The sequence below is a fragment of the Meleagris gallopavo genome, chromosome 21 (genome assembly GCF_000146605.3).
Source record: "Meleagris gallopavo isolate NT-WF06-2002-E0010 breed Aviagen turkey brand Nicholas breeding stock chromosome 21, Turkey_5.1, whole genome shotgun sequence".
Lineage (NCBI taxonomy): Eukaryota > Metazoa > Chordata > Aves > Galliformes > Phasianidae > Meleagris > Meleagris gallopavo.
In genome coordinates this window covers 7,409,000-7,434,664 of record NC_015031.2, presented here as the reverse complement: position 1 = coordinate 7,434,664, position 25,665 = coordinate 7,409,000, and the positions used below count along the sequence as shown (strand labels likewise).

The window sequence follows — 25,665 nt, the reverse complement described above, 5'->3', positions numbered from 1 at the left end:
AGTTCTCACTAAACGCGTTTTAAATAGGATTAAATGGACTAACTCTAAAAACTGAACAGCGTCCTCGAATGGAAGAGTAAAATAACTTAAACCTCAGAACTATCAAGTAACTGTAGCGCTGCTACGAGCAATGCTGGGCAAATTACAAGGAGTTACTCACACGTCAACCCTGAGAACTGAAAAATACATCTGAGCTTCATTAAAAGAGCACAGAAACTTCACGGCAGGAAGAGAGCTATTGAAAATATCTGACAAGAAGCGACACTATCTGCATCCACAGTATTTAATTTGTTTGAATAATATAGTTACAGATAAACAGGTTCACTCCATATACAATTACCAATACCTTTTTTTTAATACAGCTCATATTCCAGTACATCAACACTATTTTATTTACAAGGTATTTATGTACATTAACATCTTTCTAAAGTCAGTGCATTGTCAATAAGCTTTATACAATAATTTACAAAGTGAATGTAGTTAATAGTTAACTTAATAAATTTACTACTAAATCATGAATTAATTTAAAAAAATTAATTACAACCAATGTAACAAACACAGAAGATCAAATAACATTAGTAGATTGTGCTACCTGCTTAAATAAAACATTTCAAAGTAAATCAGTTGAAAATCTTTCACTTTTCATGGAGTTTGGGAAGGGAGGAATAGACAAATGGGAACCGAAAAAAGCTTCTAACCTAGACGTTCACAATTTTTCTTCAGTCTCAATGTTTAGATCACTTTAGAGATAAAAGAGCATATGGGATAGGGAGCAACACTTCACAAGTAAGACAATACTTATTTTGGAACTGATCTGCTGCCCTGACAGAGGCACGGCCTCCACAGACAGGGAGGTTTTAGCTTGAATACAGACAGCAAGATCAGCTGATATAATTTCTTAAATAGATAAAACCCAGATCCTTCTGAAAATTATACACTTACTGGCAGGCTTGGCATTCTTGTAAAACACATTAAAAAGAAGCCTAAAATTTATTTCAAAAATCAGCAAGGTAAGTATCAACTGTTAGTGAGAATAGAAAAATCTAAATAATTTGGAAGATGACACGTGACAAAATCAGCAGGATCTTAGATCCAGCTGAAGAACAAAGGGGTGAAAGTGTGAAACATTTCATTCACATATGCTAACGCTTTAACACTGAAAACGTTTCAAGAAATGCCTACTCAAAAAATAACCATTTTTTTTCTGGTCTCTGCCAAGACTTGCTCATTCTCTCCTTCAACGCAATAAGCCCATTAACTCAAAAGAGCATCTTGGAAGGGTATGAAAATTCTGTTTTAATTGCAAGTATGTGCATAACCTGTTGCAAAACAGAAGATTCCAAAAGGCAACCAAATTTTGAAAGAAAGAAACCTTCTTAAATTAAGAAATCGATAAAAAAATAAAAACCCATGAATGCTACGATAGCTACCTGACAACCACAGCTTCTTATTGGTTTGAAATACACAGTGGATTAATTCACAGCCATTCACTCCAGAGCCCTTACAACAACAAAAACAAACTGTTTTTGAATTTAATTATATGAATTTTTTTTAAAAGTGCAAACTTAAAAGCAACACCAGTCATGAAACGTAAGCTCAAGCATCTTTCCTTCCAAAAGCTGGGAACATCTTGTGCAATGTGCACATTTTAAGACACCGTGCGTGCAATCACCGCTACTCTCTTCAACCTGAAGTTTCTTCTCGAGGCATCTCAAAAGTTTAAGATAGCACTCCTCAGGCAGAAAAGCCATTCCTGAAACATGTTGATCTGCACAGCCAACACGTGGAGAAAATACAAGTAAAATAAACCATTCAAGTGTAGAAATTAATCTCTTTCCAAATTAGGATTTGGTTGTGCTCCCAACATACAGAAAGAAAGCAACTGATACATTAGTGGTGGCAAAACTGGAAAGCTTTCCGACTTCTGGTGTTCATTCTTGAAATCTGTCTACTTTCCATTCTCTTTCTTTCCCCATTTTGCCAGTAAAATGCAATAAAACTGCAGGAAAAAGGAGGTAGCAACATCATGTTGTCCAAAGACAACACTACATTTTTTCCCCATATTTTAAATCTAAGGAGAAATTTAGGGGGTTGTTAGAATAGTTGATAAACTCTACACTACTTTGCTTAGCTCTTATTTGGACTATTAAATTTAGCTCTTATTTGGTCCTAGTTGGCTTTTCTCAAACCATTTTATTTAAAGGCCAATGGCAGTCTCAGCCTGATGTCTTAACATCAGAAACATTTAGAGCATGTAGTGAGACAACAGAACGAAACAATACTATCTCTATATTAACTGCTGTTTAGTTAGGGTTTTCTTTTTGTGCTTTCAGATCACAGGGTACAATAACTACACTTAGCTTATCTGTCTCAATAACATTTTGCCAAATGTAAGTTTCAGGGTGTTATCCCTCATTCATCAAACTGCCCGTTGAAGATCATCCATTTACTGTAGAACACAGTACTTCTTATAATCTGACTCAAAGTCTTCATCCATGCTGCTTGTGTCTGCCATCTTTTTGCCATCAATCTTTGGCAGAAATTGTGCATAGTCTACCCCCTGCTGCTCATAGAAAAGAATGTAGGCAGAGTCGGTGTCAATTTCATCAGGATGCAATTCCTACAAAACAGAAAAAACACGTTCTGAAATACACATTGGTACAACTGTGTTACTGTCACTCGACTTAAAATACACACAATTGCCTTGGAAACGGTACTCTTAAGAGGCTGTTCACAACTAGAAGGATCACATTTTCTGCCTTCCTCATTACAGTTATCAGGCTCCATTATTTACTTGGTAAGTGTAACAAATTTTATAGAGCCAAATGCAAATACTCAGAAATACTGGAACGTAATCATTCAGTCACTGAATACAAAACAACTAGCGTCATGAAAATATGCTCTTGGATTTCCATTTTCAGTAGCATTTCCATCTTTGTACAAAACAAGCATCTTCCCTTAACCACATGATAGCAGCTGATGAACAAATGTTAACTTGACAGAAGCATCACGTACAATTTTAGTTAAAAAACAAAAAATGTCACAAGAATAATCAAATGAAGCAATTTTTGAGATGTTCATGATTTTAAAAGAAGAGTTCACACAAAACACAAGTTTCTTTGAATCTAGATACCTGAGGCTGCAATTTGTTACAACAGAAGATTTACCTTACAGCTACTGTCATTGTAGCAGTACCACTTGTTGTTTGGGTTTTTGGCATAAGTGACATAATGACCCCCTCCCATAATTCCTGAATGGCACTGAGGAAAAAGAAGAAAAAATTCAGGCTCAGACATCACAGAACAAATTCACCATTTTTTACTGAGTAACAATGGTTCGTGACAATCTATACCCGACAAAGATGCTTAAATGATACAGACTCTCTTAAAATCTTTTTCCTCTGAAGTAGCAGCACACTGCATGTGTCAGACGCCTCGTGCATACTGGCCCCAGCAGCTGAACATTCCCCATCCACAGCCAGTCTCCCTCCATCCTTCAATTTCTTTTACTATCAAATTTTCATTCATTATTTTTCTCATCTCATAAAGAATATCACAGTGTTCCTGCTAATTCTGTTTTGCTTTTACTCTTTTTTTATTAAATGACTGGATCTGACCAAGCAGAAAAAGCACTAAGCAAAGATATACTTTTCACTCAGCTTTAAAGGCAAATTTATTTTGCTGACTACACTTTCTTCTCCTGTTCGATCAACCTTTACTTTTATAATGAATACAATGAACACGTTCAGTCAATCAATGCCACAAAGATAGTTTACTTGCATAAAAAGCCAACTTACCGAAATTGCATATAGATTGTAAATAGGGTTAACACAAACTTCTTCTCTTTGGTCATCTGCAATATCCTCCTCGCTGTGGTTGTCAATCTGGCCGTTGATACTACCGTTACTATACGCGTTCTGTTCACAGATGTATCCGTTGGCTAGAGTCACCTCATTGTCCTGAGCAGTATACAGTTCAGTATACAGTTCATTCTGACTACCACCCAAATTCTGCCCCCTCGTAAGAGTATCACTTCGATCAGAAGCAATTTTCTGTTCCTGGTCAGTGCAGTTTTCTTTACTTCCATCCAAGTTTTCTTTGCTACTTGACAGTTTGTTTTTGCCCAGTTGCGGTAGCCGCAGGCGCCCTTTGCCTCTTCCTAAAGTCCTTGGGCTACTGTTTGGGCTACTGCTCTTACTCGAAGGACAGCTGGTTCCACTCTTCCTTCCCAGAGATGGAGATGCTAGAATAGAAAACATGTGGACTATTAAGCTAAGTAAACACACAGTCCAGATTTTCGCAAATAATCAAACACTAAAAGAACACTGTTCCACATAAAAGTAGAAGTAGCTGTGCACACACACACTCATCAACTGAGATTTAACTCTCATGTAGGAGCACGTCCCTCAGACTCAATTCTGCCCCTATACACAGACATGAACAGTACCAGTATTCGGTAATGTTCTTTTTTTTAAAAATGGTGAAGCTTCATTAAGTTTTCCAAGGTAAACAACAGAAATGGTGTTTCAGAATAATGTAGTGCTTTAGCAAAAAAAAAAAAACTTTTATAAAAGTATATCATTTTTCCCAATTATCAGCATTTAGTGGAATTCTACCTAATTATTACCTACCTTTGATATTATTCATGACATTAGCAGTGTTAAGGGATGATGGACTTCTGTTCACATCTCCTTCAGTTGAATAAGTGATCTGCAGATCTACTTTTTTAGAGTCCCCTTGAAGAGTCCGTGCTTCAGGAATTTCATCAATTTGAGGAGTTAACTGTTTTCTCTGAAAATGACTTGGATCCCTTTGTACCAAAAAGGCACTTGGGTCAAAATTTTCTCGAGGAAATTTAACAATTTTCTGAGATTTTATCCAGCGGCCATTTACAAACTGAAATCTTTTCAGGTGAATGATCTAAGGAGAGAAATACGTTAAAAAAAATTAAAGTATTATATCAGAGTAATTTCACTGTTAAATGTATTTTTTCCCTCTGAAGCATACACATTTTATCATTTATTAATAAAACATTAACTATGTAGTATGTGACAGTTTGTATTGGGAACTAATATTTTCACAGGGAAATGATGGAAAAGTTTGCTTCCCTTCAGTGACAAATATAGTGGTGTTTTGCGTAACCTACCAAGTTTGAAAGTACCACAGGAGGTGGCTACAATGCTAAACAAAAGATCACATTGCCAAAAAGACTGCTTAAGTGTGAACTCTGTCAGAACAGATGAAACGGAATACAAAATGCCACCACTTGCTGCAGTGTTTCAGCTAAAAAGATTCAAAGGGATGTGAGATTTATTTCAAGTTATTTGCCTGCATTACAGAAACGTGTGCTGCAAACTAAGTCAGGGCCCTCATGAGACCATGAGCAAAAACACATCTTAGTTAGAACCAGATGACATAATTAGCAATTCAAATCTTTAACCAATGCCCTTTGCTTTTATTGCTGTGGAGGAAAATTAAACAGTATCATACCAAAATGGGAGGAAGCCTCCAGAGATCTAGTTTTTTTGTAGCCAAACAATGGGTCTTGCATTTGGAACAGTAGTACATCTCATCTTCACCCAGTTCTTCTTCACTGGTGAAGGCTCTAAGACAACTATCCAGGTTGATGGGCTCTGCTTGAGCTCGGCGGCTTTGTTCAACACTTTCATGCTCTTCTACAATCTGAAGTGAGATAGAACTGTATCTGACTTGGAAATATATACAAATTGCTCAGAGGAAGCCTCTGTTCACAGGATTACATGAATAACATCATACGCTAATTAAGAATGGAAACCAGATGCACTAAATGCTAGCAGAAAATATATTTCAATTATGAAGAGGCAAACATACAAATAATGCACTGTCCTTATTCTTGGCTTACAAAACAATCTGTAAAGCACAAAATTCTGAATAGCTGGTTGAGTTCAACTCAGCTACGTGACTATCTTTAGATCAGTTTTGTAGACTCAATGAATCAAATAGGTTTATTCAGGGATGACTGTTTATGACTAGCATCCTTAGAAAAATCTATTTATTAACTTTATCTTGGTGAACTACCAAGAAATAACGAAGGGTTTCTGTTGCAATTTTACCCGTTCCTGGGATGTCTGGTAGCGTAGATGGAGTGCTGTTGGATCCCAGTCTACAGCAATGTAAGCATTCCCAACAGAAGCTCTATCCTCTGTGCACTCAATTTTACAGCCACGACAAAATCTAAGACAAAAGGTTAGATGTGGGATGTACACTGCCCAAAACCTGTCCAATTTTACATTACTTCACACTTCTAAGTAAAATATAAACATTTTTACAAAACAATTTTTAGGACTGGTTTAGTACAGAATTTTAATACCCATGAGAAATTGAAGCAGTTGAGTAATCTCAGCTATCTACCTATGTATGTTGTTGAACACAACTACCTGCTGCACACACAAATACAATGCTTTGTTTCCACAGGAAAACACACATTTACCTAACTGTAAAGGTCTGAAACTGTCAGTAGCATGTCTGTTAGGGAAAATTCCAAAGCATGTGCCCAGGGTGAATCTCAAACCATCCTATTTCAGTTCTAACCCTCCAAACAGTAGAGAAATAAGTGAGGGAAGATAATGTACTTACTTTAAAAGTTAAGTTTTGTATGAAATCCCCACAAATCATCTGAACAAGTACATGTATGTGCCAGTATGTAGACACAAATGCACACAGAAGATTGTAAGGAGTTAAAAGGTTTTTGGGTTTTTATGATTTCCTGACTTTCTCCAAATTTAAGGTTTCTGTCAGCAGAACTTACAGCTCTCTGACTCATAAAAGTTATTCTGCAGCACAAGTCTGCCATGTGAGGGTGCTGGTTAAATTAGATTCCTGATTCTTATTGCTATTAGCTCTGAAGACCGAAATACATCAAAACCTCATTTTTGTACACTACATTTCTGCTGAAGTGATTCTCTTAAGTCTAAAAATTTACCTGTACCACGGACACCAAGCACAAGAATTTCCATCCTTCTGAACCACTCTTAGGGTGAATGGATACTGATATCCCATGCTGTCATCACTGAAACAGAAGAGAACAATGTGAAACAATGTACAAGACTGCTAGAAGTCCCTGCGTAACAAACTATGCAGTAATTTATTGTGAAGATATATGAAATGGAACCACATGACAGCTGTGTTATTTTTCCATTTGAATGAGTTATCAATCAGTGCATGAGAATGAACCAATTAAGTTGTGTCAAGCATACCTTTAAGGGCAACTGGAAGGCCTGCTGCATTTAGCTACACTACAAGGATTTAAAGGTTTTTGTGTTTTTAATTTATTCTCATTAAACTTCAGGACTCTGAAATGAATTCTTATGAAAATAACCCACTAGATGTAATCTATAGGCAGAAATCTTAACTTGAAATAGAAGCACACAATTATTCCTACGATTGTTGACATTAAAAACTTAATTGTACATTTAAAAGCATATATTCATTCAACAGAACTTTATGAGAAATTCAAATTCATGAAGATGAAAACCAACCATTTTTAAAATCTTGTAAACAAATCTCTCAGCTACAGTATTACAAAGCTCAAGTCAAAGGCTGGCATGCCAAACTCACCAGTCTTGTGCATGATTACTAGCTTCCTGAGGGGGCAGGGGGCTGGCAAGCCTGGAAACCTGAATCCATACTGCATCATACAGATCTTTTTTCCGTGTGTGAACTGTGCAAGGAACAATTAGTGGCATTCCAAAGAGACTGGGACGATTCTTCTGAGATGAAAGAAAATATAGTTCTGTCCGCATCTGCATAATTGGAAAAAAAGAATAACTCAGATGCAAGTATAATAACCTCTTATTACCGTAATGACTAGGATGCTGACCTTGTTTTATATTTTAGGTTTCAGCAATTAAAACAAACCATTAATTCTATTAAAAGTGCACTATTCCAGCAATTTTTTCTTTTTTCAGTTTCACTGAAACTGCCTGAAAGCCTTTTTGTATTATTCTACAGTATCACAGCAACGCTATTAATTAATTATTAATGTTATTTAAGCAGTAGACCACATCAACATACATCTGTTTAACTATGTACATTTTTTTGTATATCAAACGCACATTTCTTACTTTTCTCATCAGATAGCAACACTATAATGCAGACAGACACCTAAGGATGCTACTATCTGCTCCCAAACGACCTCTATACTAGGCAAGCTTATGTTCTGTCTAGAAAGAAAATCTTTACGTTTACAGAATACACAATTTACGCCATGCAGACAAATTGGTCTTTGTGCTACATGTCTCATTTGCAAAGACATCACACTGACTTAATGACACTTGGGTACAATAAGCTGCATGGCCTTGCAAAAATCATATACAACTGACCCTTTCCATCAATTAGGTTTTTGACAATGGTGGACCAAGACTGCTGGAACAGGTTCCTCTTTCCTCTTACCGAAAGTTGTACAACTACCAAGCTATAATGGCTTGAAAGCATTCTACCCAGCACCTAAGAAATTCTAGCCAACTTGAGAGAACAAAGCAGGAAAAGTCTCATACAAACATGTAGTCAATTAAAATAGCCTCCCAGCCCACATCCACTAAGCTGTAAATGTCAACAGGCTCTGAAGAACATGAGATAGTGCACACCAAATGCATGGCTATTTGAGGTGGTCAGCCAACCAACTCTGACATTTAGAGTTCAACACTACTACAGATGCTTTTTATGAAGAGTAGTTAATGCCAACAGAATGAACTATGAATGTACTATACATCTTCACTCTGTTTCAGTATGAAATAAGGCTATTCCATATAACAGAGAAGAAACACATTTCAAGTAGTTCCTCTAAGGAGAGTTTTTTCTGCTCAAAGAGTCCTAGAACATTTAATCAGGGAGCTAGTGAGCACCCAAGTATGCATCTCAGCATTAGAGAAGTGGGAAGCACGCCAGTACTCACGGAAGAAAAATACACTAACAGTAGACATTACTATTTAAATCTACAAGAGTTGTACATCCAAATAACTTGGTGCATACACAGTAGGGAAACATTCACGATCTCTTATAAGAAATACATATTAATTTATCATACAGATATAGAATATCCTCACTGACTTTCCCTAAGTGTTACACAAGTCACGTAAAACAAATGCAAAATCTACTAACCATTTTTCTGTGGACTGCAATTATGTACCCTGTGCATGGACTATCAGAAAGCACAGGCACGTGACCATTGAGAGTCCAGTTGGCAAGGTTACGTTCTGTTCCACATGGCACTACAGTATTTGGCATTCCATTTGGAATCAGGGTTGGTTTGGGAAGATCCCCATTCATCATTACGTTGGGTGCTCCATTAGCTGATGATCCAGTTGAGATATCTATAGATAGATAATTACATTCTTACAGCTTTATCAACCATAATGCATCACAAGCTTTTTAGGTAATCTTTTAGTCATAATCTTTTATTTGCCTAAAATTTTGCAAAACCCAGAGTATGCAAGAGCAAGGAATAGCAGGCATTCACAATCCATGAAACCACAAACAATAAAGAAAAGAGCAAAAACTGAACACTTTTTTTTTTTTTTAAATACATCCTACATCAGAGCCAACACACAAATAACAAAATATTTTGCATATTTTTAACTAAAACGTGTATCTAGTGATCTTCAGATTGCTATGCTGGGCATAACCATAACAACAATCACAGACCATCAGCCCACAGAGAGACTGCTAACAGCACCTCTGAAGACCAAACCTTGGACTTGTGTCCATTTTTTTAGCATCACCTTTTACCCTGTACTAAGCAGTAAGGCTTTTCTCCTGAATTCCTACAGTACCTAAGCAATGAGTATTTTACATGAATGAGAAAAAGAATGTTTTCTTTTACCTGACTGCACAGGACTTGATGCTGATGTAGGTGATCCTGGAACTGGTATTTCAAACGCACACAAAAAGCCGCTCACTGATAACCGGACTTTCTGGTTGTCCTGAGGAAAATTCTTCATTGAAAAAGGGAAGATCAGTCAGATATGTAAGTATTTCTGTGACTCCAAACACATTTTGTTCTTTTGAAAACAGTACACCCTATCAGATTATCTGCTTTCTTACACCTTTCTAAAAGAAGAAAGGAGAGCCAACAAGCAGATGATTTTACATTGAGTAAGCACTCTGTATAGAGCTCCTACTTTAGTCTCCAGTGTTTAAGCTCATCACAGCACTCGCACTTGAGATTTGTTACAGGATGATTATATCATGTTCTTCTAAAAATATCACTAGTAATGAATTCAACTAAACTTCTGCAAGCTTTTACTTCTCATTTTATTTACAAGCTGTTTATCTTTGCTCAGCTTACCCTGATTTTAATTTAAAACAAGTTGAGCTACAGTGTAAGACTGAGATATAAATTGAAGCTCATGTAGAGATACAGCCAAGCTGACTTGTTTAATCACACTTTCAGTTATTTCTCATTCCTGGTATACAAAACTTAATATCAAAAAGAATGGACACACGCCAACATATACAAGCAACAGTAAGAAATTTGCAGCAATTAATTTTTTTTTGTTTTTTTTTACCTTTATATTGGAACTGTGCACTTCTGCAAGTAGTATCTGTTCTGGTTTTAGTCCACAGAGTTCACTTAACTGTTTTTTCAAACCCGTATATTTTTCATCCATGTTCAATCTCAGGCCGTATCGAACGGGAGTAGTACCATCCAGTTTGATTACTTCAAGGGGGAAAAGAAACACCACAGTCAGCAAATCAGGAAAGAATTAATGGAAATAAAATATTACATATTCTACTTATACGGAAGTAACTTTTTCCTCTAAGACCTGATTTTCATTTTATACTTTTTAATTTATCACCAGGCAATAAAATCTGTTTAGCTTTTTATCACCTTTCCTCTTCTTGCTCTATGCAGACCAAGGACAGGTTCCACAACACAAGAAGCAAAGCTCTCAAAAACCTCAATTTTTTGTTTCTGTACTAAGTTCTTCCAACAGGATTGAAAGCAGACCATCTATGCTCAGTTTTTGAAGGTTTTATTTTTGTTTAACTGCATTCCAGTGAATATTTCTGTGCTCTATAATATAAAATTGTTTAACTGTGTTTTAAGTGTAAATGCTGACACAAATGAATTAAGAATGTTTTAGATCTGTCCCTTGAAAATCCATTCTATGTACAGAGCTTCTATTTTAGCACAGGCAAGTTTATAGGGAGTTAAATAACACGATTCACCTGTAATTTCTAGGTGCATGTAGCTATCCATGGGCAAAGGTAAGGATAAAAAATTGAAAGGATCAAACCGAACGCTTATGTGTCCACAAGTTTTACATTTCACTTGTGATTTCAGCTGCCCATGAAATAAATCTACGACAATTGATCTGTTTCTTCTCAGATGGTTTTCCCAGGCCTAAAACAAATTGCAGAGAAACAACACAAAGTTAGAAGTTGCAGTCTACTTGCTTGCACTACAGGAAAAGGCTATGTTGGAAGACATCTCAAGTTCTGTCAGCCTATGGAATTCAAGCGTACTTCCACAGAAATGGTTTACTGATTTACTAAAAATAGTGAGTATTCAGTTTCAATGAGAGTAAAGATAGGTCCTTCCCCTAGCAAGATAATCAAAATACAACATCATTTGAAGTATTTCTGAAAGGATCATCGCCTTATTATTCTGAAGTCATTCAAAATGACTGTGAAGTATCATCTTTATACCTTATCATAATATTTAAACTCATTTTCAGATCAGATGTGAAACTGACTCCTTAAATCACAAATCTAACAAGTTTCAGAAGACAGTCCAATTCTGAAAGAATACTGCCACACACATAGAAATCAAGTAGTTTCTAACAGCTTACTGTTATGAAGGAAAAAGAAGAATAAAACAAATAAACCCAAACAAACAAATGAAAGTACTTGAACCTATACCTCAGCTGCTACTTCCCAGTCTGGCCGACCATCGCTATCTTTCAGTTCAACATATGGCTTATCATGAACTCTATTCAAATCCTCATGAAGACCATCCAAAAGAAAAGCCAGAAGCTCCTGCGAGTCTTGTTGTTGAAAGCCATTAAACCTTGGAGCATATTTTGCTATTGTCCACTATAAAAAATTCAGAAAGTTACTTCACATTACATCACATTACATGACAAAAGTTGTAGCAATATCATAGAGGAAATGCGTGCTATCAACAAACACAAATGCAATTGTGAGGACTTAAAGACAGCTCCCTGTGTTTTCAGAATAAGAGACTACTGACAGGTAATGCAAAATCTTCTGTTCCTAACAAGAGCTACAAAAATCCACATCTCAGAACCTCTGAATTGCATCAGGTAAATCCTTTGAGCTCACGACCACTGAATCATCATTATGTTCAACAGAAAGCTGCTCTGCTAGTGACCCCCAGGACGGATGCATCCTGGCCACCTCCAAATGGGTGTCTTGGCAGGACACAGGCCATTCCCAAAGGAGCAAGTACTGTGACCACTCTGGAGTTAAAAGTGATGATTCCAGACATGCTTGTTGGCTTCATAGCCAACTTCTATCACACAGAGCATAGTCCACATTTCCTTTCCTTTCTCTACAGAGATACTGATTTGAGTCCCAGAACCAATACAGTTAACACTGAGAAAAAATGCATTAAATTTGCTGCTGTTTTAAAAAATTCTTCTTTTCTGCTTTTAAATAATACACATCACAGTCTCACCCGCAACTTCAGTGGTGCTATATTCTTCTGAGTCCCACTCCACAACTCCTGAACTAAATCCCCATAGCATTTGGCCATGTGTCCTTTCATTCCTATTGGATTTGTCCTAGAAATGACAAAGAAATTAATACCAAAGTTAAACAAAATTCAAGCATGAATATAAACGAGGAAGCACAAAAGCTTCTTGAATTGTTTTAACTCACCCCAAAACAAGAAAAAAATGTTACAGCTCCATGCATCTAAACTACTACCTTTTACAAAGTTGACATTTTGTAACAATGGATTGGAAGGACTTGCTCATACTACTTCTGAAAGTAGAAACTAATTTCAAGAAATGCTATGCCACCTAAGTGCCAATGGTCTCAGAAAAATTACCTGTTAAGTTCATAAAGATGTCTTCCTGAGATGAAATACCGCGTCAGAGGTTGCGTATTACTGACACACTGGATACTGGAGTTCATGAAACACGTGTTACCCAGATTACTTAATCCAGTAGCACCCTTCTCAGTAGGAACTGAGAAAGAAAACATAATTATGTCAGTTCAGCAGATGTGAATGATTAGTCAGGAATGAGGTTCAGAATACAACCTTTCCACATAACCATTACAGCTGAAATTGCTCCCAATTATGAGACTACAACCAGCACAGATCCTACAGAGGGCCAGCCTGTTCAAAGCATCCACTCTCCCAGCTCTGCTTATGTAAACAGAAATTGAAGTCAGTATTTTGTTGGATTTGATCTACCATCAAAAAAAGATGAAACCCACAAAATCCAGAATTTGCCACTGCTGCATCTCAGCATCTGAAAATACATCTATCAATAGATCCAACTATCACACTTTACTAGCATCTAAGTTAACAAAACAGAAAGAACAAGCAAAGCCCCATGGGTGTAGAAAACCTTTTCCAATGTTAAGAACACATAAAATGAGTTGTTTCAGTGCAGTGCAACCTCTTGGATTTTCCTCCTCACTGTGGTTCAAGCACTTACCTTTGTGTCTGTCTATTTTACTGCTGTTTGCGATAAAAGACATCTCTTCAGGCCAGCTCATGTCTTTGTTTCGAACTAGAAAGAGATACAGCACAAGATTTTTTTGTTTGCCAAATATTCCAGACAGCTTATACAGCTAAATATATTGAATTAAAATTTGCAAGTTGAGATCATACATTTGTTTATTTTCAGTATATTATTACTTTTGCTTTCATTCCAATTGTTTCCATCATTACTGAAAATCATTCTAACGCTGGCATCACTTCAACTATGCCAAGAATATCCCACAGGAGAAGCCCTGAGATTTTTCTTGTCGAGTAACAATTTTTCAGTTCCTGTTTCAATATTTAAAAAGACATCCTTCAGACTTGTATTATTTCAGGAATGATCACTAGTGCTTTTTTGTTTCTGTGTACTAACAAAAGCTTCATGTGTACTTCAAAACAGGGACAAATCTCACACGGCTAACTCGACCACCACCTCCCCATGAATCCCCTCCCTCTGTAAGCCACTGTCTTGCATTGACACAGTGCTTGCTTGGGCACATCAGCAAACTGGCTTAAGGAACCAATATTGTTAAAAATAAAAAATAAAAAAGAGTTATTTTTTACTGTATTACTTCTCACAGCCAGCTCATCAGGTAGGTGACAAATAGTTGGCCACAAATGACACAATAAACAGGAGGGGCAGATGGTTTCTTTTAATGGCAGTGTTGATTTTGTTCGTTCAACTACACCCTCAAGATTGTTTCAGCTGATACCTGCAGACCTTCTCTCCCCTCTAAAACATAAATACTCCTTTCTTCCCATGCGTCTAGTGATTAACGCAGATAACACAGTTAATTGGATGAGCCACTGTGTCAATTTTAAATTGATTATATATGAACTGAGCAAGTGGCAAAAGGACAATTCCACCTGGCACAGCAGCCTGAAGCGTAACATAAAACTATGCTAAATGAAACTCCTACAGAAACAACACAAGAACCAAATTTATAGCCCGTGTAACCTTATGGACAACAGCAGGGTGGATCTGTTTCTCAAATGAAGAGATCAGACAAAAAGTCAAGTCAAACTAATATAAGAAGTCAGCTAATTAAGGCACTCTGATATCTCTGGCAAAGGTCTAATTTCTTAGTAACTGACAGTACTCTGCCAGACACAGCACTGCACGGCAGAAGGATAAGACTCAATCGACAAACTGAAACAAGAAAGGCTTTGCTCGCTTACAAAGCTTTTTCACCATGAGCACAGTCAGTCAAGCAGAAATGTATTTGGTTCTTTGCAGACTGGAAAAGAAACACAACTCGTAATGAAATTCTTAGAAATGAAACTGATGGGGACTGAAACAGGACTGAAGTAGCTGTCCTGACCTTTCGCTTTGTAAGAACGTGTTCACACAAATATCATAACATGAATTCTTGTAGAATCAGTGGGGGGGGGGAAAATCAAATAATGCAAAAGCCTCAGATGCACCACACAGATTTCACTTTATCTCTGGTGTTCCAGTTCCTACTGTAGCAGTACTGAATTAATTGCAGCTTTGGTATTTCTTTCAGTATTCTTCTCAGTATATACAGATAGGTTCAAATTTACACATACTCTTCCTTCTCAAAACATCTCCAAAGAGTAAATGTTTGGGCAGCAGGCTAATACATTTGAGTAGTAGTTTGGGCAATTACTCTGTGGTGTAATATGCACAACATATTAAGGATATTCGGAGTCAAAAAACAATTTGTTCTTAGTGTGAAAACCATTTCATATCCTCCTTTTATACCTTCTATTACTAGATGCTGTTCATCTTGGATTTTAAGATATTCCAGTCTGTGGTCTTCATCATCCAGCAAAGTAAGGTAGTTCTGCAGGAGAAAAAGACTTCATAGAGTTATTATTGCTAGTCCTAAAATTCTCTAAGGATGTTTTAATCTCAAAGCAATCAAACTAACATAGTATGAACTTTCTTTTCAGAAAAGAGTACCAGTTTCCTAATTAATTAAATGAAATTAATTAAATATAGCAGTTCACTGATCAGCACAAGTATCTGTTTCAGTGCTCCAGTTTTAGGTGGTATTTCTCAATAGAGAACTACATGTACCCAGTGCTTTGGAGGAATAGTTCTGCTCGCTCATTGTGATTTCTTCACATACACATTTGGAACACATCCTGTGTGGCTACTGGCTTGCATCAACAGAGGCCTACAGTATTGTGTTTATCAATGAAAGCACATATTTTTACTTCCATTTAAAATAGTTTCTATGAAAATTTACATCATGAGTATTAATCTGTCAGCCAACTGCCAATTTTTAAACATATTACAGGAAAAATTGATCTTTATCAAGCTAATAACACCAGAATATAAATTTCACTGCTTGGTTTGCAATAAAATACTCTTTAAAAAAAAAAAAAAGAAGTGGAGTTAGTGAAATTTTTATTTACATTTTGGTCCCACTTCTCTGACATGAATGGCTACAAGTAGCAAAGGAAACTTATAGCCTTTATTTCTTCTATGCATGTATGAAAATAATACGATATACAGTATTCATATGCTGCTAAACAGAAAGAAAAAAGCAGACCAGCATTACCTCACTGTTGTACAACCAGAGGCGCATATCTTCTTCCTTTATACGCAGCCTCTGGGAGAGATATTCATGTATCTCTTTAATTGTTTGCATTCGACTGAAGCAGCCAGTGTAAGCCAGCACTCTTTTTAAAGGAGCATTCGGTGAAGGTACATTTCCTGGGTTCAGAACAAAAGAAAAAGGCAAAAGAACGTATATACCCATATGCAAACTGAAATACAAATCAGATGCGTAACAACTTACTACGCACACTCTAAGAAGTTGTTTTTTTGTGTTTGAAAAAGTAGTTTTTCTTCAGTTTCTTCAGAATAAGAATAGTGTGTTACACTGAAAGCTAGATGTTAACAGCCCTTGGGAATGTCTCACATCAACACAAAACAAAAGTTATGCGATCATAAATACATCTCCCTTATTACCAAAACCTATTAGAAAATTGCTCCATCACAATTCTCAAAGGAAACAATTTAAAATTAAAAAAATTTCAAGACGACTGGAGTACTCCATGCTTTTCTTCCTCTTTAAGAAGGTACCAAAGAGGATGGTAGTTTTCAAACTAAAAAGCTTCAAAAATTCCACCATCATTTTCTTTTGAAAGCACACTGCAAGCTAAAATGAGGCAAAGAAAATCGGTCTGACTGCTCTTGGAAGCAGCACAACTTTACTCCACCTCTCACTGGGTGGAACGCCGATCTGAAAAGACAAAGCATCCCAGCCGTTTCACAACAGAAGTACTTCTAACCAACATCCTCACAACCACCAATCCGTATGATTTTCATCAGAATTTCTACGTTGGCAAAAAAACCCTTCATCAGTTGTTTTCATGTTAGAGAAAACAACATCTTTAAACATCTGCAAAAGCTCAGTTTGAAAGAGATGGCACCAACTTTCTATGCTTTGCTTTTTGAGCTTCTTTAGTTTAAAAATTTCTGAAGTTCCCCATTCCTACACAGTCTGGAGCACATTCATAGAAAGCCTTTGTTCCGCAGCCCAACTGGGCAACTGCATTAAATAACCACAAAAATGACTGCTCTACTTTCATCAAACAATTAAAATAAATTAAGTAGTACCATATGAAAAGATGCAGTATTACATGCAATTTGGCAACAGGGTAAGACTGTACTGTAATCACCTTAAAAGTGAGCAGAGCTGACTTTTCAAGTCAGTTTTCAAGTATATTAAGCAAAGTACTGATTTTTTTTTTAAGAATACAAAAAGCATTTTCTGAGATTAAGGATCAGAGGATTAGTTGTAAGATTACAGCAAGAAAGCACATCTGAAAACTCAAAAAGATTAATAATTGATTGGGCAAATGAATTAGTGCAGAGCAAAATAATTTTAAATCAAGATCAAATTGTCATGTCAGAAAATTCCTTCTATTTGACTTTGGGTATTTTAGGACATCCAAGGAAAAACAAATTTGGGTAGCAGGCAGTTTCCGCAGCAGAACTTGATCAAGCAGGCAGCCACCATTTACACGTTCAGTTTGTGATTCTACCAAAGCAGTGAAAAATGGAGCATCTGCATGAGATTTTTAAACATATGCTACGAGCAAAAAGGCTAAAAGATTTATCTTTTCAGTAGTCAGATGAGCCCAATTTGAGACATACGTTACTGTGGGTATTCAATCTGTGTGTATCCAAATGCACATACATGAGAAAATCAGGTATTTCTTCAGACTTACTGTACAAGTCGAGCAACACACTCACAAATGGATAACTTAAACCAAATCCCTGTAAGATTTTTAAGCTTAAACAAGAAAAGCTGCAAACTCTTTTTTCAGCCAATGACTTGTACAGTTTTTTTGGTGAGCATCAATACTACAATTACAGCATATGCATTTTAATTGGAAGTTTATTTCTACCCAATTTTCTTACCAAGCTGCATGAAGTAATAGTCTTCATGTTCCATTAGTTCAGCCCCTTTCTATAGGATATTAAAATGCTTTTGGGCATTGAAGTCTAGCTGCCCAAGTAACTCAGAACCAGATGACTTTATTACACACAGTACTGCCAGATAAGTACCCTGTGTGTATTCTAGGGCTACATAATTAGCTAACGGTGGGGATCATCAATCTGCCCTTCTTAGCTCTTTACCTTATGCAGTGTTCATTTCTCACTTTGAATTTGTCACTCTATTTGCCCTAACTACACAAAATAACTGATTTCACTAAAAACGCTCCCTCATGCCTCTTCCTTTTAAAAGAAGAGGGAAGGAAAGCCTTTTAATTTTTTACCAATAGCTGATTGAGCCTCACAGTTGATTAGCTGATGTGCAAGCACAGTGGCAGCAAGCTTGCTTCTACGGCTCTGGGTCTCAATTTCTGAGAAACTGCACACTCGTATTCTTGCTGCATTCTTAAGTTACCTCTAGGTAAATGCTGAGGAAACATTCTCAGGCTCATCATACCCATATTCACCCAGATGTTTGACTGCTGCGTTCGCGTGGCAGGCTGCTGTCTCAGAAAGAGCAGATAGCGAGGAAATAACTCCAGTTCAGGCACATTTGTCTTGCTGTTTTTGATCACCTAGTGAAGACATTTAAAATACATTTCAGAGATACTTGTTCCAGAAGCTCCTAAAAGGAGCAGCAAGCAACAATCAAAGCACTGAGATAGATAAAAAAAAATTAATTTTTTACTAAGGGGCAAGAAATCTTCTGAATTTCTTCATGAAGTCTTATGCAAATATCCACTGCAATAAAAATGTACCCATTTCTGTGCACTTTCTGAAGCTTTTTAGTTTCGGACTATCAAAAGCAAGCATCTTATTTAATGGAAACAGAGCCTCCTGCACAATGCTATGGAAAGAACATTCCTGGAAATTCATGAAATACATTTGAATTTACATTGAAACTCATTATACTCAGTCTATACTTCAATGTAAAAGGTTCACAGCTATTAAAAAATAAACCATATCCACACATTTCTTCTGTTTCCAAATATAGTATAAAATTCAAGTCTTTGTGTTGTAAGAGTACACCAAAATTAATTTGCATTTTGATATGCTGACAGAAAAAGCTGAAATTTCCCTGGAACATGACTTACAGCTTTTCAGCCAACATTCCTACAAAAAACTTGCTATCTAGATCTGCCCAAATGGAGATGTATATAAACAGCAGGGCTTTTGTGAATAGAAGAATCAGAAGAAAACACTCAGCTTAAGTCATGAGTAGCAATACAATGCACTTAACTTCCATGGCATTAAACCTCAGTTAGAACAACAAATAGGGTGCTGACATTTTCTGGAAAGCAGCAGCAGGACAGACCCTGATGTGGGGCAGGAGACTGAGCAGCCCCTGTACACAGGCAACCAAAGGTCCTCATCATCTCAAGTGCTCAGATAAATATTTTGACAGTTAGCTAATTATGGTCTGCAAATCAGAGGCTTATACATACACACCATATTTGCACAAAGAGGGTATCTAAACTTAATTTTTTTCATTTGAAATGGAAGCCTCTTTTCTATTGGCATTATCACAAAAATCTGAAGCGTATTAGTCTGTATTGTGATAAAGTGATATGGCCTTTTCTGGATTATGAAATGTGTTTGTTTCTATGGAGAATATGTGGGAGGAGGGTAACAGAAGCTAGTGATTTTTCACTGTAAAAATCACTGTCAATACTATGTCTAACAGATCAAATCATCACAGAATCATATAGCAAATTCTCCCCCATTTCCAACACCGAACATAAAACTAATTTTAAAAAAAGTGCAGCTTCAAATCTGCTTGAAATCAGAACAATTAAAAAAAAAAAGTGGCCTGTCTTATATAAACTTATTCATCTAGCAGGCTACAAAATGTTTCACAACTTATTAAAAAAATTTATGTATAGGCAGACCATCAATTCTGAAATTTCTGCTCACCACAAGGTGAATTACATTGAAGAACGCCAAAACAATCAGGGATCTACCAAACATTCCCTCATGTAAGAGGTTTAATCTTTAATTAAGGATATTACATCTTCAACACATAAAATCTCACAATGAGTTCAAAAAGCTGATTTCAGTTGTTTAAGTTTTGTTGGTCTTTTCTTCCCCTCTTTTCAAGAAAGTTTTCATATCTTTGTCTGTTTTAGCCAACATAATCAGCTGATCAGCTGTACAGTACTTGTGCACTGCTGAAATATATTTTCTGGGGTATGTCCTACAAATCTCCAGGTTTTCTGTCCACATTTGTTTCTAAGACTGTTTATTTCCCCAGCTTGCTCTTCAAGATTTTTCATTGTCTACGAATTTTCAGATGAAGCAGTAATTAATCGTAAGAGATTACTTTGTGGAAATGGCAAAACTCTGTAGATTTCACACATTATTTAAGGGCTTATGGCAAGTTAAGTGTTCATAATGACAACTTACCGGCCTGGGCAAGGACAGGTTTGCTCCATACCAATGGTAAAGTGCTCTCCAAACTGGTTCTGGCACCATGACGTAGTCCCTTCCTTCGACCAGCTGCGGCGATCGCTTTAATCTTCCACCCTCCATTGTTAACGATGCAGCCTTTTGAACAAAAAGGAATTTTATCAAATCTCAAGTGCAAAAACTAGCACACAGCTACAACAATTTTAGCTCGTGAACACAAAACGCTGTAATTATTAAAATAATATTAAGCTGCAATTAGCATCTGTTTTTCATAGTAAGATAGAATGTAAATATACCAAAAACACTGAAGTTTCACTGTTCACTATTTCACTAAAGACTGTCCATTATAAAAGCCATCTTTTGTGTCACCTACTCTGACAGCTTCAAGTATAGAGAAAACTGTTGGCTTTTTATTTTTGTTTTCATGCAACAGAAGATGTTTTTACCTTCACTGGTTCTTGTGTTACAAGGGGTTGGTTATCAATAGCTCCTGGTTTCTGAGGATTGAGCTGAAGCAAAGTATTCCCATTGGTTCCAAGGAAACACTGATTATTATTGTCCGAAGTGTTATGCTGCCTAGCAATACACACATCCGTCCCTGGTGTGCTGGGATAAAGAGCATCTGTAGCAGAGCATGAAAAACACATTCTCTATTTCATTTAGTGACTCCTTAAAACAATAATGCATCAATTAAACTGATTTTTATATACTACGAATGTATTTTAAAAGATAACTGAAGTTCTCTATTCTTCAAACTTCAGTACACAACTCAAATTTCATAGTAGAAGCAAATAAATTAGCTGTCTCAGAAAAGGTGAACAAGTGACTACATGCAATCTACTCTTGAGATACTCACAGAAACAGCCTAACTAGGTTCACATGGGCAAATGTGTTTTGCATTTGTGCTTGTTTCCTGATATTTGAATATCGAACTCTTGAGATTCTTATATACAAAACTGAAAATATATGCATTAACGTTTCTGTTGTTTGTTTTATTTTTTTCTCCTTGATACTACTGCAACCTAGACTTGTATCTTTTTGTCTGGAGGAATCCATGCAGCATCTAGGTTCTCAGAACTTTTTCTACATTAAACCTCCAAGGAAATAAGATGTTATGCTTACTGCTGCTAGTAGTCTCTGAGGCTTCTGATGCAGTAGAAATATTATCTGAAAACTTTTCTTCTGTTGCACTGAAGTAATTAAGACCTCCCATTTTGTCTTCTCCCTGTTCTGAAGTATTGGCTGCAGCAGCTATGAGTGAATTCTTACCTCCACTCAAGACAGATGAAGGCTCTATCACAACAGGGTTTGCATCCTAAAATTGACAAGCAAGTGGAAAAGTTACTTATAAGCCAGTATCAAAGACTTAACAACAGTGAAACCGACTGCCAGAATTCAGTTAAGAAAACACTTTTACATACTGCAATGAACTTCAGAGACAAAGAAACTTACTACAACTACTGATGTAAAAGAAAAAAAAAGAGCCAAGATAGTTAAATCAATGGAATATTCTTCTACACAACATAAACGCTGTGAAATAGCAGAACTGTTTTCTCTAACCAGATGTATAATGACAACCATTTTAGACAGCTGTAATTACAGACTCTTAATATCTGAAGATTTGTCCCTACTGAATTTCACATGGTGAAACAAGGACAGCACATCCAAGAACAAAACAAAACACTTTCTCTCTCCAAACCTGTGAACAAGCCTTCCCTAACTTCCTGTTTTAATCAGCCAAACACCAGAACTCTGCACTAAAGCTGGAAGTATAAAAAAGAGACTGAAATGCGGATTGGAATGACAGTAAAAATTTATAGAGTTCCACAGAACTTGAGTATTTACTTTGCTCAAGAAGACACAGTGACTAATGGTATTCTGCTGTTATGTAAAGTATTAGCTACGAAGTTACACGTCCATCTGAGTACTTCTACTATGATAAGGATCAAATTGCCCAGTATTTCCAGCATTTAAGCCATCATTTGTCCAATTCATTGTGCACAACGAATAACTGTAATTACATCATTAGTTAATGCAGGCGTTGCAATTTTCTGAACCTTTTTTGTTATTTGAATTCATAAAAATTCAAATATGTATGTGATAAGATAGAGCTATATAAATTTCTTCTGATAAATTGTGTATTTCCCTTATTCTGCATTCTTGGTTGCCACCTTTAAAGAATACTTATCTCCATCTTAATTAAATTTTATTAAGCATGATTTCTTCAGTATGCAAATCAAACTCACGTACATGCTTTATCTCAAACATTTTAGTTGAAGGGCTTTAAAGTGCACCACATAACACAAGGCTTTAGCAGGACTCCTTTGATCACCATCAGGTGTTGAACTAATTTGCATGATTGTCTTTAAGGCAAATGAAATCAATTTCCTCCTTTATCTGCCCAGAGTACACACAGCATGAATTTATGGCATAAGAGCCATACCACGTTCCTAAAGCGTGAAGTCAAAACCAAACAATGTACTTTTATTATTATTGAGTGGTTCCAGAGACTTCAAGGAAGTACTTCTGTAAGAGTATGTTTTTGTTTCAAAAAGTATTTCAATGATCAGGAATGAGGAAATCCAACTGAAAGAAGTGACAGCTGAATGAAAAGCTTGCAGTGTAACAATGATTCAGTAAAACAATTATTTTCCACTATGAAACAGGAGATACTTAATTTCAAGCATTGGTGGTTGAGCAGTCACTTGCTCTCTGTTCTTTATCACTTATTCATTTTACATTACTCTTCTACTTACATATTTGACATATTCTTTCCACTGGTGCCACCACGGCATTGCAATAAGAAACCAGTTGTGCCCTGGCTGAAGGCCATATCTGCTTTCCCTTTCCAGCCAGCCTCTGCAAACAACAAACAGCACGGAGTATTAACTGAAAAGGGGAAGTTGCAATTCTTCTTTTGATAGTATTAAAAGGTGACTTTGAAATATATTTAGAACTGAGAGCAAAGCACACACCTAATAATCTGTCCTTCCTCTTCTGGAGTGGCAGGTCGCAGCCCCAAAACTATATGACACACCTGGAAAAAGTAATTTTTAAGAATTGCATCAATGTGAAGCAAACTCTAGGTGAGTGAAAGAAAAGAATAACTTATAAAGAATTTTTGAAAAGTCTCATTAGTCTACGTAGCCACATTACCTACAATCAAACAAGTCATTAAACAAGAAATATTTGGAGTTACCATATTTGCCACCTGCTCCCACTGTACAGATAACAAAGTACCATAAAATTTGGTCAAAGCTGCTCTCTAACAATCTTTTCCTTCCTCTCTCTCTTTTAAAGGGAAAACAGTACACAAAACAATAATAATGAAAGAACATACAGAAGAAAAAAAGTACAACCCCTTGATAGCTCCTGTTTTGAGTGGGCAGTGCTATGTGTGCAGGACAGCACTCCCAGATGTTACTAAGCATCCTGGCCTTGGCAGCCACCAAGTCCCCAGCAGCCCCCAGCCACAGGGCATGCAGTGGGGAGTAACAAGCAGGGAAACACTCTGCAGGAGTCTTTGTTTCCCACCGCAGGGAGGAGGGTCAGCTGTCTTGTCTCTAAGACATTTGTCAAATTGGTTGCTACTCATAACATGATTTATAGTCTTTGCCTTACATCTCTTTTGAGGTTACTAATTTGCATCTCAGCTGGAGCCTTCTAATGACTGGTGAGATATCTTATTTAAATTTATATTACAGTGTGAGGGACCATTTTACATTCTGAATAAAACAAAAGCCATTAGCTGCTGGGAAGCAACAGATTTTCCAGCGCACACAACACAGCTGGCTCCAATGTTTCCTTTTAAGTCATGTTACACTGTGCTAGTATCAGATTCTTCACATAAACCACCCTGCAAACAAACCAAAAAAAGCTTTCCAAGGCACTCCATTCAGACTACTTAGCTCTTCTGTCTGCAGATGAGATGCAGAAGCTTGTGACAGTTTAAACACAAGCCCAGACAAATTAATGGCAGACCCTGTACTGTGTGAGCACGCTTTTGAGCTTGAAGCCTGAAATGAGGGTGCCCCATGTCATAAAGGGATCAAGGGAAATGAAACATCTAAAGTGAACATGTTATAACTGCTAGAAGTAAAACAGAGCTTAATGCAACAGACAAACGTGTAAGCATGCTGACACAAACATTGGTGCTGCAACTCACAGCTGTGCAAAAAGCTGATGAGCCAACTACCACCCATTACAAGTTTAAATTTTTCTTAAACATACCTGAAAAAGTAGATTTAAAAACTCATTGGCAAGAGCACTCTTCACACTCCATATCTGGTAGTCCTCGAGAGTGAGGTGTCCAAGCTTAGTTAAAAGAGGAATGGGAAAAAGGAATGAAGAATCAAACTATTAACCTGACTATTTAATAGAAGTACTACAAAAAAGCTCATTAAACGTGTCACGCAAGGCATGACAAAATTAGTAGTTTGAGAAAAATTAGCGTCTACCATTCATAATAAAGCTGGATCCAATGAAATAAGAAAAAGCCAGTTCCAATATAACAAGCAACCCAGAGAGCCAAAAAGCTTGAAGGTTACACATCAAACCACACAGCATGCAACCTTTGCTCCTGCTCTGTACCATCCAGATTAGCTTATGCTCAGCCTCACCACTACTTTCTCCAGCCACTAAAGCAGCAGGGGCAGTATATGGCTGCTTGGACACCTGGAATCTACAGAAGACTGCTGCCTTCCTCTGAGGACTGGGAAAAACAATTTTAGATAAAATCCTCATGATCTTAACATACAATATGGCATATTAGTTCTGAATCATTTGAAAAGTTACACTAGCATAATGCTGACCAATATCAGAATCAATTAATTTCTGATTGTCAATTATTCAGTGACAAAAGCAATTCTGATTTTTCAGTATAGCCCTGTCACTTCCAGAGCACTGGCAGTTTGTTCACCTCTTCTCACAGATCATTTGCTCTGAAGTTCAGAGGTCAAAGCTAACATATTGAGAACAGGTTATGCAATTTACGTAATTAATGCATCATCAACTCTTCCCAGCACTACATTCGTGATGCACTTATGAAAGATATTCCAAAGACACTT

General features: G+C 36.7%; 1 protein-coding gene across 1 annotated transcript; it reads right to left on the bottom strand.

Annotated features, from left to right (window-relative positions):
* Nucleotides 1-267: 267 nt before the first annotated feature.
* Nucleotides 268-25,342, bottom strand: USP32 (ubiquitin specific peptidase 32). The gene is made up of 26 exons (XM_010722152.2): nucleotides 25,190-25,342; nucleotides 24,830-24,955; nucleotides 23,575-23,636; nucleotides 23,356-23,458; nucleotides 21,722-21,914; nucleotides 21,046-21,221; nucleotides 20,597-20,737; nucleotides 18,651-18,768; nucleotides 16,248-16,402; nucleotides 15,443-15,524; nucleotides 13,670-13,744; nucleotides 13,054-13,192; nucleotides 12,679-12,784; nucleotides 11,901-12,074; nucleotides 11,208-11,382; nucleotides 10,544-10,695; nucleotides 9,859-9,970; nucleotides 9,138-9,349; nucleotides 7,596-7,780; nucleotides 6,961-7,047; nucleotides 6,092-6,212; nucleotides 5,490-5,681; nucleotides 4,631-4,919; nucleotides 3,797-4,242; nucleotides 3,168-3,260; nucleotides 268-2,620 (listed from the first exon to the last, which is right to left on the bottom strand). The coding sequence occupies exons 1-26, from the start codon at nucleotides 25,340-25,342 to the stop codon at nucleotides 2,447-2,449; spliced, it is 4,041 nt and encodes a 1,346-aa protein (XP_010720454.1). The 3' UTR covers nucleotides 268-2,446.
* Nucleotides 25,343-25,665: the final 323 nt, after the last annotated feature.

Coding starts and splice junctions, on each gene's coding strand:
- USP32 (XM_010722152.2), bottom strand. CDS start 25,342: ATGAGGATTTTATCTAAAATTGTTTTTCCCAGTCCTCAGAGGAAGGCA. Junction 20,738..21,045: donor TAACACAAGAACCAGTGAAG/GTAAAAACATCT, acceptor TTTGTTCAAAAG/GCTGCATCGTTAACAATGGA. Junction 13,193..13,669: donor TAAAATAGACAGACACAAAG/GTAAGTGCTTGA, acceptor TTTCTTTCTCAG/TTCCTACTGAGAAGGGTGCT.